At 44.0% G+C, this 17,311-nt stretch overlaps 1 protein-coding gene across 1 annotated transcript; it reads right to left on the minus strand.

Annotated features, from left to right (window-relative positions):
* Positions 1 to 847: 847 nt before the first annotated feature.
* On the minus strand, positions 848 to 12,656 carry LOC137886442 (neuronal acetylcholine receptor subunit non-alpha-3-like). The gene is made up of 8 exons (XM_068728889.1): positions 12,285 to 12,656; positions 6,403 to 6,554; positions 4,467 to 4,511; positions 4,078 to 4,187; positions 3,116 to 3,629; positions 2,325 to 2,515; positions 1,608 to 1,824; positions 848 to 1,085 (listed from the first exon to the last, which is right to left on the minus strand). The coding sequence occupies exons 1-8, from the start codon at positions 12,358 to 12,360 to the stop codon at positions 954 to 956; spliced, it is 1,437 nt and encodes a 478-aa protein (XP_068584990.1). The 5' UTR covers positions 12,361 to 12,656; the 3' UTR covers positions 848 to 953.
* Positions 12,657 to 17,311: the final 4,655 nt, after the last annotated feature.

The raw sequence follows: 17,311 nt of genomic DNA on the forward strand, positions 1-17,311 counted from the left end.
CACTCTTTTTGTATTCTGAAGTCGTTATATTAATCTTTGCTCTCCTAAAGATTAATATAACGATATATCTCCTCCATAGGTCGATCTTCAGACCTCGATCGTTGAGTTACTTTGTGTTATTGTGTTGACTTTGGTGAATCTGAAGTAACCCTTTAAATAAAACACCAAAGCCACAAAATAACACAATCAAAATAATGGATCAAGGCCGTGGTAGACCAGCCACCACGGTAAAATCACTGTTTTTGACAAAGGAGTCTGGTGGCTTTGAAAAGAGCAGATAATATCAGAAATATATCCCTTTAAGGACCAGCACATTTAATTGTCTGATGCTTTTGTGTTGAACCCAGAACTAACAAACAAGAACTTTAATCAAGTTAACACAAACAGTCCTGCAGACCTGACCGGGGTAGCTGCCCACTTTGCCGGGCCGTAAGCGTTACGTTAAAAACAGAACTGGAGAAATGATTTGGTACATTTGGTTTCTTTTAATCATCATCATCATCATTTACAGCATTCACAGCTGACTGGACAACATGGTGCATGTGACACAGAAAGTAACTCATTCATGGATTGATGTACTGCATGTTGTTGCATGTATAATTACAATGTTAGAGATACACAAACATGGATAATCAAATCATACACGCTACTATAACCTGCTTATTGCTTTCATTGCTTTGCACTCGCGTGCATGCGCCTCACAATGAATGACAAGTTGTCATCACTAGTCACTAGTCACTATCAAATGCAAACCATACTTCAGAACTACTACTAGAAAAGAAATATACATTATCATTAAGTCGCTGTCAGACAAAGACAAACCGGAAAACAAGACGGAGAGTATTCGTGAGTCTGTGTGTGTGTGTGTGTGTGTGTGTGTGTGTGTGTGTGTGTGTGTGTGTGTGTGTGTGTGTGTGTGTGTGTGTGTGTGTGTGTGTGTGTGTGTGTGCTCATCAAGGTGTGCTGTAGTACATTTGCAGAGCAGGGGTGAAGATTAGGACAGTTCCCAGTATTGCCACTGTGAGGAAAGCCCACAAGAAAATCCTGTCTAACACCTGAGCCACGAACTTCCAGTCTTGAACAACCTGAATATGAGAGAGAGAGAGAGAGAGAGAGAGAGAGAGAAAAAGAAAGGTTCACAGGTGTGAATCTGTGTCAACCTCATGCAGATTGATAACATTCTTAATTTCTTCATTAAGGACACAAGAACTACTTTGTGCCATTTTTGAGCAAATCAGATTAATTTAACAGATAATAAACTGTAACAGTATGAACTAGAATTACTCCTCCACCTCTCAAATGTCATCAATTCATCATTTCATTCCATCAAACATTTGTATAACATTGTCAAAATTAGTATATGAAATGTCCAAAACCGGGACCTTTGACCTTTGTTTAAATTCTAATCAGTTTTGTGAAATATTTGAAGAAATTCCCTCCAGGTGTTCCTGAAATATTGTGTTCACAGAAACGGGACACACAGACGGAAAACCCGAAAAAAAAAAAACCACATAAGGCCTCAGGCCGTGGCTGTCGCCGGCACAGAGGCATTCAAACTAGAAGAGAACGTAAAACAACAGACTGCGTTCCCACGTTCGCCCACACACCTCTCGTATGAAATGCTCCTTCTTGATGTGACGGCTGATGTAGCGAACTGAGTTTGTGGCTTTCTCCAGCATGGCCAGCCAGGCTTGGTTCTCGTCCTCCTTGCCTGCGAGGGGTCCTCTCTGCTGACCGCCGCCGTGGCCAGGAGCTCCCCTCCTCCCCACACCTTTGCGGGTCTTCAGCTCCGGGCTGCGCATCTCCATATCGGCAAAGTGGTATCTGAGGTAATTGACACTAACTGTTTTATTTTTTTTATTTTTTTGCACATTTGTCTTCTAATTGGCAGATATTAAAGGAAGACTTCCAACATTTTTGGAAATATATATATATATTTGCTTTCTTGCCGAGAGTTAAATTGATACCGCTCTCATGTCTGCATGCTAAATATATGAAGCTGCCACCAGGACCTCTGTTAGCTTAGCATAGAATAAAGACTGGAAACAGGCGTATCAGCTAGCCTGGCTCTGTCCAAAGGTAACAAAATGTTGCTAAGTAGCAAATTAGATCTTGTTTGTTTTACCCAAACAGAAATAAAAGTCTTACAACGACAATTTGCTTTTTCAGAAAGGCTGTATTTCTTGGACCAGGGCCAGTCACTTCCTTGTCTGATAGTTATGCTAAGCTAAGCTAAGCTAATCTTCTCCTCTAACTCTTCTTGAACAGAAAGCAAATTAGCATCTTTCTCAACATGTTGAATCGTTCAGTTGCTCCTACGTTACCTGTCAGTGTGCCCCCTCATACACAGCAGCCTGGGCAGCCTCTGGAGGAACAGGCTCTTTACCCAGGGGGCCATGGGGTGGTAGGTGGCAGAGGAACGATGGTGGACGTTAATGACAAAGACGGTGACGATGATGGAGAAAGTGACGAAGATCATGATGAAGAGCAGGTATTCTCCAATCAGTGGGATCACCTGGGGACCAACACATTGTAAAGGAATCAGTTTAACAGCTGACTGTTTGAAATATGTGTTATTTCGGCAGGAAGTAAGTAATGTCGATTAGCTTCTAGAGGTTTTGTTATTAACATAAATTACACTCATTCACTAAGACTAAGAAAACAGAAATATGTCCTTTACAGAATTACCCACAATGCATGATAGCTGTTGAGGCTTTGACAGTCTATTGCTTGTTCAGCACTTTTTCATGTTGAATTTTAGGATGATTTTGTATAAAATAATACTGGACAACGAATATGGCACAGTTGATAATGGTGGTCTGGAAAAGTCAGTGATTTTGGATGCAGTCACTGTATATTTTGGAGCTCCGTAGGCTTCTGTATTGGATCAAGATGTATCGGACGTCTGGAGCTTCTTGCAGTAATTGAGTTGACATGCAGTTTAAGCTGCAGGTAATTGAGAGGGCTGTGGTTGTGATCCGGACATAATGCAATTAAGATTACAATTAAGATAACTGAACACAGGAAAAAGTAAGAAAGATTGAAAAAGTGAAAGCCCAGTAGAAACTTTAATGGGAACATTAGGCTTAGATGTAAACCCCCAGAGGAGACCCACCTTTGAAGACGAAGGGATGATTTCTTCTATGACAAGGAGGAACACAGTGAGCGACACCAGCACAGATGTGGAAAGCGACAGTTTCTCTCCTTCGTCGGATGGCAGATAAAACACCAGCACAGTTAGAAAGGACAGGCCGAGGCACGGGATGATGAGAAAGAGGGTGTAGAACAAAGGCAATCTCTTGAGGATGAAGGAGTAGGTGAGAAACGGGTACCAGTACACCTCATCCCTCCTGCTTCCCCTTTGTCCTGTCGCATTCAGGATCTCCCACTCCCCGTTATCGAAGAAGTCTTTACGGTCCACGTAGTGATCCACCAGGACCAGGTCCACCATGTTTCCATCGTACGTCCAGGAGCCGAACTTCATGGAGCAGTTCTGACGGTCGAAGGGGAAGAAGGTGACGTCCATGGTGCAGGAGGACTTGTAGCTGGCCGGTGGAGTCCATGTTATGGTCCCGTCCCAACGCACAATGGCTTTGGTCATCAGGGAACCCTCGAAGCGACCGTCCGCACTGGGAGAAGACGAGGAAGACATAAGGTGGTAAGGAACATTAACACACACACACCATCGTATTGTTTGATAAAAATATGATCTAAGATCAAAGAGACTAGACATGGCACAATGATGACATACATATTACCCAGAAATCATCATCAGTACATGACAAAAATATCCCCAAAATGTGTAATTATTCACTCAATTGAATAGCTTTTTGAGAGGGTTTTAAAAGCCCATCCTTCACTCGTCACATTGCTGGAGGGCCCGCTCTCTCTCTGTGGGCCCCCTCACCCCACAGGCCCCAGTGCAACCTCACTGCCTGCACCGTCTATGTTTACACCCCTGGTAAGATGTTGAAAGGACATCAACAAGGAAAAGGGAAATTGATGTAAATGCATCAGAGTCATCAGGAAGCGCCTCGGGATGTGCTACTGATGTGCGCAGAGTGCTGCATAACTCACTTTTCATACAGGACGATATCAGGCAGCCAAATAGTCTCTGAAGGCACTCTGATGGAGGTAATGCCCCCATAGTCATCTGGGTTCCACTTCAGCTTCACGTCAACCCACTCCTTTAAATAAATGAATAACACTGCATGATAAGTAACATCATTTGACACATTTAGACTTAAGAAGTCTTTAAGTGCAGCTTTTTCATTTCAGCACCAGACTGTTAACGGCACAAAGCAAATGGAAACTATGGTTTTTTTTTTATTCCAGTGTTCTTGTGGCCTATCCTCTCCAATCACGGAGAACCTAACATTCTGCACACTTAACAAATTCACACATGTTAAAATAGCACCTAACATATTTAAATATCCAGTTTTGGAGATGGTCGCGTTGACGTTTACCTGCCAGAGCCAGACATTTGTAGTCATCAGTTGATTCTTTTCATCCTGCAGGAAGACAATGAAGAAGCTTTGTTCACTATTTATACACCTTTGAAAGATCTGAGAGGCTAATGAGAAGGTGAGGAGCACACCAGAATCTGGAAACAAAAGGTTGAGTGGGATGACAAAAAGAAGTTAAACCTGGTGAAACTGGAATATAAATGGGATAATTGCTTCTCTTGCTTGGGAAAAGCACACTGCAACAGCTTGAGGGGGGAAGCGCCTTGCTTCAGGCTACATCTACAGAGTTTAATGAGCGAGAGAAGCAAAAGATACTCATCGACCAAAGTACAGAAATAAATGAAGAGAAAGGCATGGAGAGGAGTGACAAGACAGTCATTTAATTTCTGGAAGTCAGAAAGGTTTTCAACGAAACTTGTTGAGTTTCTGTACAGTGAAGGCCTCGCAGAAACATAAACAGAAGATTTTAAATGTTAAACTACAGAAGATAGAACATCTATGGAATAGACTGAAATAGTTTGAGAGGCGCTGAGACAAACCTGATTGCATATCCATCTACTCTGAATAAAAATGGATCTGAGGTGGGGTTTTTTGTTTTATTAAATCACAATAATTTAGCTAGAACACCACAAGATGGCACTCTTCTAAATTTTAATTTTGCATGGCAGAATGTGACCCTCTGTGGAGTTGTGGGAGCAGCTTTGTGCATGTGTGTGTGTGTGTGTGTATGTGTGTGTGTGTGTGTGTGTGTGTGCGTGTGTGTGTGTGTGCGCGCGCCCTTGTCTAAATAATAAATGCAATCTGGTTCCTCTCAGCCTGATGGCCTCATTACTTCCTCTGCTACTATGAACGATTACTTTGGACCACTCCTTTAACCTTTCACCTTTTTTATTTTCCCATTTTATTGCCCATTTAAATCCATCAGCTCCTCCGCCTCCTTGTTTACGTACTCACGTTTGTCCTCGGTGTAAGTTGACCTCACTTCATCGCCACCTCGTTCCACCTCTCACACTCCTAACCTGCCTAAAATAGTAACTTCCTGTCCCGTCCTAACCCGACGACGAGCCGTCTTTGAACCACATTTTTGAACGGACTTCTTTCTATAACGTCCCATGACTCTTCAATAACTCGTTCTGCTTATTCTTATGAGTCTTAGTGATGGTGAGTTTCACTTCCTCCCTTCTGTTCCTCTCTCATTACAAAAAAAAAAAGATAACCATTCTACCCGGAGAAGACTGTAACAGGATTTTATTAACCATGTTACATAAAGCAAATTTCATTATTTTGTATGCGGGGAGCTTCCTTTAACAGGTACACACAGAGGCTGTTTGCTGCGTTAATCTCCTGGAAGCACGAGAGCCTCAATGTCTGGTTCTACTTTGCTCAAGGGAGCTCAGGATGTGATCACTGCTGAATCAGTTTAAAATACCCCCATCTATCTAATATTAATATGACACATAATGTATGGCATGAGCCAGAGCTACCATTCGGGGAAATGAGGTCATGTCCTCAGCATTCTGTCTTATTTGTCTTTGTCTTGTCAAAGGTCAGCCTATATATTGATTTCCCTTCGTTCGTTCTGCGTCTGTCAATTGTGCTAAAATGTAAAGTAATCTCAAAGGCTGCCTACGAATGAGATGGAGAAGCAAAATCTCCACACTTACATATTTCACTTTGCTGAGAATCCACAACAAATTCACTTTCACTTCGTTATCTATTTCCTACGCACTTACTCCCTTTCTCATCTACTTTAATTACAGGAACCTCAACAGCACAAACTGGCCTTAAAGACGACCGCAGAGTGGAAACGGAGAACTTTGATCGGGAGAAATTCCACAAAGGTTCATGCAGGTAAACGGGACATGAGAATGCATTCATCGTTCTGCCAGACAGAGCCTCCTGTGTGTTTGCGTACATCCCGGTGTTGTTTCCTCACCACATCAACCAGCTGTGAGATCTTGAGTCCAAAGCACACTGTGATGGTGTCGTTCGAGTGATGGACGGGCCGCACCCACTTCTGGTAACCCCTGAAAAGGTTCCTCAACAAGGAATCCTCCATCTCGGCCAGCGACACAAAGTCTTCCTGCGCTGGAAGGAGCCAGAGAAGAAAACAGAGATGAAGACGACATGGAGAAGAAGGAGAACATCGTGTTGTTCATGAGAATATAGAGATGGATGTGATTATAAGTAGTGCTGACATTTGTAGATTATTCTGATGCTGTCAAGTTGTTACAAATTGTCAAGACATTTTGCTTAAAACCACAAATGTCAACCCCGTGTGTGTGTGTGTGTGTGTGTGTGTGTGTGTGTGTGTGTGTGTGTGTGTGTGTGTGTGTGTGTGTGTGTGTGTGCTAGAGGATCAGAGGATCGCCAACGTTGTTAGGGTTCATCCTCTGGGTACCGTGAATATCTGTTAAAATAGTCTAAGGAACATATATCAAAACATGAAATACGGATGCGTTTGTTGGATCTAAATATGAATGATAAATAGTTTAGACATATATGTGTTTTTAGAGTAGCCTGCAGTCAGTAGCAGCTGCCATGCTGTTGTTTTCAGCTGTGAGGGAATTGTCTACAACCTGGATCTCAGCAAATAGAATAATTGGAAAAATTGTGTTGTTTTCTCACATATTTACTGTTGTTTTTTTTTGTTTCTTTCAAAGGCTGCTCTGACGAAATGAAAAGCATGGGATTCTGCGACGCAACGGAACAGCGGCGGCTCGTACGTAACCATAGACAGCAGTGTGGGAGGGACATAGTTCATCGGATGCTGTATCGCCTTCGTCCTTGTGTGTGTGTGTGTGTGTGTGTGTGTGTGTGTATCAGGTAAAGACCGTAATTGCAAAATCCATGTCGTTGCCAAACGACATGGATTTTGCAATTACGGTCTTTACCACCCACCCTGAGTCTGGACCAAAGTGGTGAACTGACTGATCAACCAACAGACCGACATTGTCATACAGAACCATGCTAAATATGGACAAAGCAAGACATTTAAGAACTCTATCTCTGACTCTTTTTTTTTTTTGCATGCATGTAATATTCATGTACACAGAAAGCTGTGTGCATACATGTCAGCTATTTCTTACATGTTGAAGAACATACAAAGACACAGTCGTGCATGAACAAAGTGAACCTCCCAAGAGTCTCAGGAGCAAGTGGAGGGAAAAATGAAGTCAGGGCTTAAGAGTCAGGCGCGCACACACACACACACACACACACACACACACACACACACACACACACACACTGTCAACCCTGGACTGACAGCTGGCCATGGCCGAGTGAATGCATCTGAGCTCCCAAGGCTGACAAAATGATCATGCTGACATGATCGCCTCAGACAGAACAATCGCCAGGGGAGACGAGCTGAGCTCAGAGCGCTTTGTGCAGCCAGGCACGAGACATAATAGTCAGTTAAAGAGCGACGCTCACTCTGAGCGGGAGACGGCGCATTGAAGGAACTCTGCTTTCACTTCATCAGCCACCTGGTGAAGAGCAGACAGCTGGGAGATACCAGGTCTCTTAGATAGACAGGTACAGAAAACACACTTGAATGCAGTTTGGTTCGACTCCGTTCAAAGTACAGCAGGAGCTATATGTCCTGTCGAAGTGTCCTTGAGCAAGGCATTGCACCGCTTCCCTGTTACGCATTATAACTCATGAAAGATGCGGATGACGGCAGCATTTTGCCGGGCGCTCGCAGCATTATTTCGGTATTTATACTAGAGCTGCACAACATATAGGCTCCCCTCTCAGTAGCTCTATCAACACTGAGTTCTGAGCACTTAAGGGAATAAGAGGACAGTATTCGGCACCGCCAATGGTTAGCGTTGCGCCAGAGACGGCGGCTGATAGACAGAGAGCAGAAGTTTGAATCAATAGCCTCTCGAACAAGGGGAACGGAGCAGAGGACTGGAGAGAGCTGATAAGGGAAGGAGTGAGACGGAGTGAACCCGGAGCAATTCCCTTCAGTGACTGAGAGAAACAGAACAAGGGGGGGGGGGGGAGGGGGGGGCAGGGTAGAGGTTGGAACAGGAGGAGAAGTTAACTGGGGCAAGGGGAATGAGAACAGAGAGCAAAACAGATAGCAAGTTGAGAGCAAATTCCCATTTCAGCTCGTTTCTCAACACAAGGTTGTGAACTGAGCAAGCAAGTCCCTTTCACCTGACATGCTGCATACATCACTTCATGCACTATATTCTGCTCTAGTTCAATATTTAGTTTTGGGGTTGATTCTAACTTAATCTATTTTATCTGTCCCTGAATTTACACTTTAATTATCCAAAATTTTGCATTTGTATTCCTGGTTCTCACTTAAAGGACCTATTTGAAGGATGGAACTTAAGGGTTCAAGGTTTAGGATTGCTTTTAGAATTTTTTTTTTTTTTTTGAATATGTTATTACAACAGCATGAAGGACATCCTAAAAAAGCACAAATGTTTGTATTACACCCTCCAAAATGTGATGGCCCGTTACTATGGAACGGTGTAAATGTCTGTCAAATTAGTTTGGTCAGTTCATGTTTGTTGTTTTAGTATAGTTGTAGTTTCATTTTTCTGTCTTCTAAGTATTTTGTTCACACACACACACACACAGAGTGTCTATGTCACTCTGCTCTGCAGTAGAACGACACACTCAGTCGACCCACTTATCCCTTCAGTCTGTTAGAACAGAACCTCTCTCGTTCCTGCTAGCACTGGGCCTGATGCAGGTTGTCTCGTCTGTTCTGCTGCATCTTGTTCTCTAATTCTCAGTGGATTTCTTCAAAGAACCGGTAGCCCAATGGATTTGAATGCACAGACACTACTTGTCAGTAGGATCACTTCATTGTTGGGTTTGTATTTTATCAATAGTTTCTACTATTTAGTACGGTAAGACAAACGTGTGTGTGTGTGTTCCAACAACCTTGTCTCCTGCAAATAACATTCCCGTAAAAGTAAACTGCAATTATGTTTCCAGGGAATATTACAGTTGCAGTTCTAAACATGAGGTTAGTGTTGTGAATAGAAACAAAACAAAAACGCTACAAAACTACTTTGTTAGGTTTAGTAAACGTTCGTGGTTTAGCAACTGTGGTCTCCTGGGTGAAAGTCTGTGTTTGTCTGATCCATCCTCCGTGGACTTGGATTAGAAACATAGACCGCAGACAACATCATCTTTAGGAGACCAGGCTGCCATGTAAGGAAACGAGAAAACAAGATGGCTTAAGGCTGTGTGTGTGCATTGGCACACTTATATTTCCTGTCTTCCGTCTACTCCTGTTTCCTGTTGGGCGTGTTTAAAAATCTCAAGTTAAAGTACACAGACTGTTCAGACTCAGATTACCTCCCGTTGCATCAGATCCCCCGTAAAGCGCGGTTTGTAAGGGCTTGAAATGTCCCGTCAGTACGATCGGTCCTCTTAACTACCGTCTCTACAGGAAGCGACTCTTGTCTCAAGATCAAAATCAACAAAAAACACAAACACACACAGAGGCCAAACTAGTTAAACACCACAGGGATGGATTCCTCTCCAAGAGCCGGCTCCCTCCCTCAGATAGAGCCTGATTGACTCTGTGTGTGTGTGTGTGTGTGTGTGTGTGTGTGTGTGTGTGTGTGTGTGTGTGTGTGTGTGTGTGGGTTGGGTGTGTGTGTGTGGGTTGGGTGGGTGGGTGGGTGGGTGTGTGTGTGTGTGTGTGTGTGTGTGTGTGTGGGTTGGGTGGGTGGGTGGGTGTGTGTGTGTGGGTGGGGTTGATTGAGCACAGGTAAAGGGCATACTATTGATTACAACGCACAGGGGGGATGGGGCTGATTTGGACAGTGCACACACATACACTGTTTGTGTGTGTGTGTGTGTGTGTGTGTGTGTGTGTGTGTGTGTGTGTGTGTGTGTGTGTGTGTGTGTGTGTGTGTGTGTGTGTGTGTGTGTGTGTGTAAGACAGACAAACTACAGCGAGCTGATTATTGACACAGGCTAACCCGGCATTCAAACAAACACCCCGCTATCTCCTCAATCTGAAACACCCCATGGCTGACACAGTGGTACGATCGCCTTGCCCCATCCACCATCTGCTCACTGTGGAACCACAGTAGGATATACCATTGAGGAGGGGTGGGGGGGTGGGGGGGGGGGTAAAAGGATGGGAGGAAAAACAGAGGGGAGCTATTTTTTTTTCTTTCTGTTTGTGCCTTTCCTCAATGCAGTCCTCATTGATTGATTTCTAATGAGATGCTTCCAGACCTTTTGGAGAAAAGGGGAATCAAGAGAGAACTGAGCTCACAATGCAACAGCTTTACCCATAATGCAACAGGACACGTATCTCTGGGGGACGTTAATACGAATCCCACTGCTTTCCTTTTAGCACTCGAGCCCTGAGATTGGCCAGGCGCCCCGTGCTCTGCGAGGTACCGGTATAACCTGATTTGTTACTACTCACGGTCCATGTCCAACCTTAACCAATCATCTCTAGCTAAACTAGTTACGCAGGGCAGGTCTTGTGGATTCATAATTACTTTTCACAATGGTTAACCCCCCCGTCGGTCATGACGCCCTTGAGGCACGTACGTGTGTATGAGCGTATAGGCAAGACACGTCGGTTCACACGCAGTAATTGGATGTCAAAGATACTCAGCGTCACATGACCAGAGGTGACCGCATGTGTGCTATAGTACCACACCCACGCCTACACCTGCTGTTTTCATCACTACTTTAATTAAAAGAAATAGTTCCTGGAAACTGTAGTCAGCAAGGCATCTGGAATATATCCAGAATAACTGGGACAGTATTTCAGGAAGGAGATGTCGTGTTTTACATTTTAAAGGTGATTTTCCATTCATCTTTATTGAGTTGACGACCATACATGTTTGGAGACCAATATTTGAAAACCTGGACAAATAAAATCTGAGATATCTGCGTGATGATGTTTGAGGGAAGTGAGGATTAAAAATAAGTAAATTGTAATTTGGCATCAATAGCATGGCATGCCAACCCGCTGTAGGTGGCATGATGCCCTCGCAAGAAGCTCGGTGTCCGTTTAAAATGTGATTCCTCGTGAACGTTACCCTGGACCGAGGCCGTCTGGGACAGATTAATGGTCGCTGATGGTGATGAATTAATCGTTTTCATCAACTCGCCATTAATTCTCCCTCCTGCTCCCTGTCACCAGCACACAGACACAGCATGTGCTGCAAGAGTCACTCCATCTCTAGATTAAAGGGATGCAAATGATGTACAATACACTGATAGCAACACACACACACACACACACACACACAGAGAGTAAGAAAAGAGAGAGAGAAGACTGACTTTCTGTAGCATAACACCACAGTGACACACTCTCTGATTCTTTACTTTTCCATAAAAACACCTGAGCAGCTTTATTATTTTAGGGAATTATTTTCCCGTTCATTTCAATGCGTTTCATTGTCGGTCTTACATCCCAAGGGGGGGCGCTGCGCTCCCGTCCTTTAATAAATAATGACCGTGCTCCTCTCACCTGACCCCATCATTGTTGTCCCGCTGCATCCCGCTCGATTAACAAGCGGAAGTCACATTTTGATTTGTACAACAACATGACTGCCTGTTTATAAAACAAAATTTCACAATTAAGAATAATTGGGCAGGATGGAACACATCAGCGAGTCACGCTGCTATAGATGAATGGGACCGTAAAGGGCATGCTGTGCGTTTTGATCACGCAACAACGATCCCAAATTATGCTCACCAAAAACACCAACGTATGCGGGTGTCTCAAGTCAATTTACCCCTAGTTTAGAAAGACAAGATCAGCTCAGCTTCAACAGTTTTAAAAGACGACTGTGTTCCCCCGATTCTTACCTTCCATCGTAGCCTCCCCGAGAGCGAGGGACAACCACAGCGCCGCGACCGCAAACTTCATGCTCCCTCGTATCATCTACGACACCGATCGGTTGTGTCCAGAGCGGGTATCAAATCATCGTACCGTCCGCACACAGTCCTGCAGTGTGCGCTTCAACATCTGAGCGGGACCTCCGGAGTTACCACCGCTGTGCGCTGTCCAGTTTAAATAATAAAGGACAGCCGGCTGTCGGTGGATTTGTATATAACACGGGTCCGCCTTCACAATGTTGAGCAGCAACAGCTCGTGTGATTTTTGTTCTGTCGCCGGTTCTGTTTCCCCGCAGCCTCTTTTTTTTCCCGGTGCGTTTTGTAAGTGATCCAGTGCGCGGAGGTGGATGCTGCCGGAGCGGAGACCGGTGCTGAGGGCGGGACGGAGGAGGGCTGGCCCGTTACAGGATGGAGGGAGGACGCGGACTGCGGAGGACGGATCCCATCCAGAGGTAAATAAATTAATAAATTATGACAGACAGACAGACAGACAGGCAGACATACAGATATATTGGTGTGAAATAGTATTAAATAAAAGGCCAGTTGGATGTAGGTCAAATGCAAGGCAATGCAAAAAATAATACAAGATGAGGAAAGGGCTTGCCTAATATAAAAGAGTGTAATTTAATAAGAGCAGTGTACATCCATATATTCAAATATCAGGTGTATATTTAGCACCAGTGATGGGTGCGGTCATAACTTAAGGGCTTATAATAATAGCTTTAAGAAACATGTGAACCCATTAAGCCACACAACAAAAGTGGGGCTTAAAACTGAAGACAATCAGTGTTTTTCAACCTTTTTTTTCTCCGTGGCTTCCGGCTGCAGCGCTGCTCCTCAACACTGGACCAACTAAGAAAGAGCTGGTCCCCATTATTAAGTCTCCTCGATGCTAGGTTGAAACATACAGGAAGGTAGCCTTTAATAAAGACAACTTCATCAAAGGTGCCACATCAAAAAGTTAACGTGAATAAGCAAAGGATCGGGTGGAGCGGTTTGCCACGAGTGTAACGGTCATTGATGTTGTGAGGCACTTTAGTTTATGAGAACTGACTTGAGATCATCTTCCAGGAAGCAGGGACCTGCACGTTTCCTCTCAGAGGCACATCACATTGTTTTATCGGCAGTGAGTCTGCACCATTACTGTAAATCACCCGAGTGCAATTTAATGCTTCATTTATTCAGCCACACACTTATCATGCAATATGTCACCGCACGCCATGGCATGCCATTATCTCCTAATGTCACAGGGAGGCTCTGTGTCGCGAGGCGACAACTCACAGAGAATGTTTTTCAGAAAAACTGAATCCATGCCGACGTTCTAACGACACTTGATGACTGAAAGAATACATTCTGCCACATCATGTGGGCAGCGTGGACCCTGAATACAGCCTACAAGGTATATTAGGCCACAAGACCGGGAGTGGTTGTGCTTCTATTTTACATATGTTGTTATTCCAAAGCTATCACCTTTCACTGATAAGAGGCGAAAGTGGCGGGGATGAGCACTTACTCTGGCACAATCAATCTAATTACCTGCTGTACGAGCCGAGCGGATGAGGCGATCTAGTTATCGATCTCGCAGAGAGTTTCCGTGTTGGAGAAATTGAGAAATACGCATCTCCTTCTGGTTCGGTTCACTACTGCTATGAGAAGAATGGGAGTGGATTTATGGGGGTGCAAAGGTCCGACAGCCAGAGCGTTCTGCAGAGAACACACAGCTCAGATTCATTCGAATTGTGTAATTTATTTAAGCAATCAAATGAGCTGTTAGTTGACTCGTAAAGAACTCGAGGCGAGCCAGTGTAGGAGATGGAATGGACTCTCTCTCTCTCTCTCTCTCTCTCTCTCTCTCTCTCTCTCTCTCTCTCTCTCTCTCTCTCTCTCTCTCTCTCTCTCTCTCTCTCTCTCTCTCCCCGCGTAATTAATTTTCAGCTAACAGCAGCTGGAAGAAGAACTGCAAGGTGAATCATTCTGCACCCACGCACAAACACGCAAACAAATGCATGAGATGCTGATGATGGTTCATCCATCATCAGCATGGACACATACCTCTTTGCAGGTCACATGGCACTTGGACGCTTTTGTTGGCTTCGAGCGTCTCGTTAAATGCTGTCTTGCTCAGGCACCTGATCGCCGCTCAGCTATTGCCAAGACTTGCCCACAGGGGGGGAACCTAGCCTATCTGTCTCTCACACACACACACACACACACACACACACACACACATCAAGTAGGCACGACCTTCCTGCTTATCTAACACCCAAACAAACTCTTCTGTGTCAGTGCACACAAATTGCTTCAGTCTTTTTATCCAACGCTGGAGGTGAATGTGCATTCTGGATGCTCTTTAAAATTCCCGACTACTTCAGTAATTAGTCTCATTCCACTTTCAATCCCTGTTAATTAAGGAGATGAGTTCACATTAAGGTCGAGAGAGCAACGTGTGCTTTAATTATGAAAGAGAGACATCTTTTTGACGGAATTGTCAAAACGACTACATATTTTGGAGCAGGAGACAAAGGTCTTCTTACTTCTTGTTCTTTCTTTCTCCAGCTTTGCACGAGCTTTGTAACGTGTTTACCTTCAGTCGTCATCCACATTTTAATTCATATTTTCTTTCTGTTTGAGAAGGAAAAAGAGTAACTAACCAGAGAGCACCATGGAGTCCATTGTTGTCTCTTTTTTGCATTGAATGAGTGCATTGTTTATGTCTAAGAATGTGGATGTGTGGTGACCTAATGCAATGTTTTATGTTGTTGGATTACTCAGTCACTGTAGAGCTGCAGCTGGCCTTTCAGGTAACTTCAACCGGCTGATGCTTAATGCAACAACATAAAGGCATGACTGCCTGGATACACACACGCACACACACACACACACACACACACACACTGTGCATATGTGTGAAAACAAACTACAAATGTCCCTGCGCTCTTCATCAAACTGCTGTTGTTCCAGCAACTGTTTAACAGTCACGCTCCGGTGTGTGTTCAGTGACCTTTTCACTCCGAACAGAAAGGTAAACAACAATAGGAGCATTCGCCCGCGGCCGAGTCCACGACTGTGTTCTATTGCATTTATTTTGCACTCAGTTTGAACCCGTCAGACCCAGGAAACAGAGGCCACCTTGAATATAGAATTAGGATTACTATTAATTGAAGGCTGACTCCTCTGACTACTGGAAGTGTCTGAAGTCACTCATTCTGTTTGGGAGTGACATACGAAGAAGCTTGACTACCCTTTTTGAGGTTGTAGGTCAGGTACTTAAGAATAAATATATAAAAATCAAAAAGTCTTTTGATGAAATAGAAAGGTAAATGTGAGAGTGTGCTCGCTGAAATAGACGTACTGGTAAGACAGTGTTGTGGTGCATTAGCCTGATGACTTTGAGACTGGATCCATTGCAGTATGAGCATAATCAGCTAAATTTCACACTGGAAGATTTAGAGAAAGCTGACATTGAATCCCTACTGCACCAGCTAATACCTGGGACTTCAGCTGCTGTCATTTGTCCTACTGATTCTATGTCACCTTATTATCCTTCCCTAAACTCCTCCTGTCCCTCCTTTTTATACTTTTTTACGTTTTTATCATTTATTAAAAAGTTGGGAAGTTTCTTTTTTTTTTTTTTTTTCTTCACCTTGAGAGTCCGGTGTTTCAACAACAGTGTTTACTTGTGTGCAGGTTGTGTGTTTTAATGCAGATTAGTAGCTACTTCTCTGGTCTCGGACTCTGGAAGTGTAACCCACAATAACAAGATCTGGAGGATGGAACAAAAGTCACTTGTTTGTCTCATAGTTCATATCTTCTTTCCAGACTATAGCGACTGCACAGACTAGAGCGGGTTTGTGAAAGTGTATGAAAACATTCTCTCCAAGCCACCACTGGTGCTCCATGCTGCTCTGTTGTTAGACTCCAAAGCCACACAGAGGGTCAGGGAGATGTGAAACCGCCGGATCCTTTTGCTGATTATGACAAAGCGATAAGTCAGATTTTCTGCCCCAGTTGCCATGGCCGGGAGCAGCTGCAGCGGCAGCGTAGCATTCGCTCTGCCTTTCCACCCGAGCCGGTCGATTTTCAATGATACAGAAAAGCAAGGAAGATCCTGCCGGCCCCCGCCGTCCAGCACATGCTGGGGCCACAGGAAGGGGGGAGGAGGGGGGGGGGGGGGGGGGGGCATACTCAAAGAGAAATGGTCAGAGAGAGAAAAGAGGACACGCTGTTGGCTTCGTTAGCACACCAGTTCATGCATGAAGGTAAGAGGAACAGATAGACACACACACACACACACACACACACACACACACACACACACACACACACACACACACACACACACAGGCTTGTTTTAGTCCCTTAGCGAGGTAATCGCTTACGATAATTCCCTGGAAACTTACATTAACATTACCAACCATATGTGTTATGTCTCATTAACTCACATGGGATGGATAGCAGATATGGCAAAGATTACAAATGTGTCATTTAAGGCTTAATAAACTGTACTGACATTTACATTATATACATATTGAATTTGTATTTAATTACATTGATTCCACATGTTTGATTTGGTTTTAAGCACCGTGTCGGAAATATTGAAACTCTTGGACACAACTTTTAGGACTCTAAAAACATAAAAACATACTCGTACAAGGTTGGCTTTGGCAAATGTATGTTTCGTTAACTTTTGATAAAGAGCAGTGCACAACAGCTTCCCTAAACGTTTGAATTGGAAACATCTGTCACTGTCTCTAAAGCGATGGATGAAACGGTCCTCTACTACCTTAAGCCTGACTCATTAATCACTGACCTGGTCCTAACCCAGAAAACAAACATGTTAACCCTTAACTTGAGCTTGTGGGGACCAGTAGTCTTCATCAAAATGAGTCTGTTCAATGAGAGCGTACGAACACATGTAGGATTCAATGTGATGTGATTAATGGTGCACGTGTTGTAGTCCATTCGATGCAGTGTAGAAGTGAAGTTGTTTGTGAAAG

This window comes from Cebidichthys violaceus, unplaced genomic scaffold, assembly GCF_023349555.1.
Source record: "Cebidichthys violaceus isolate CVI_PGR_0920_01 unplaced genomic scaffold, fCebVio1.0.p SCAF_44, whole genome shotgun sequence".
NCBI lineage: Eukaryota > Metazoa > Chordata > Actinopteri > Perciformes > Stichaeidae > Cebidichthys > Cebidichthys violaceus.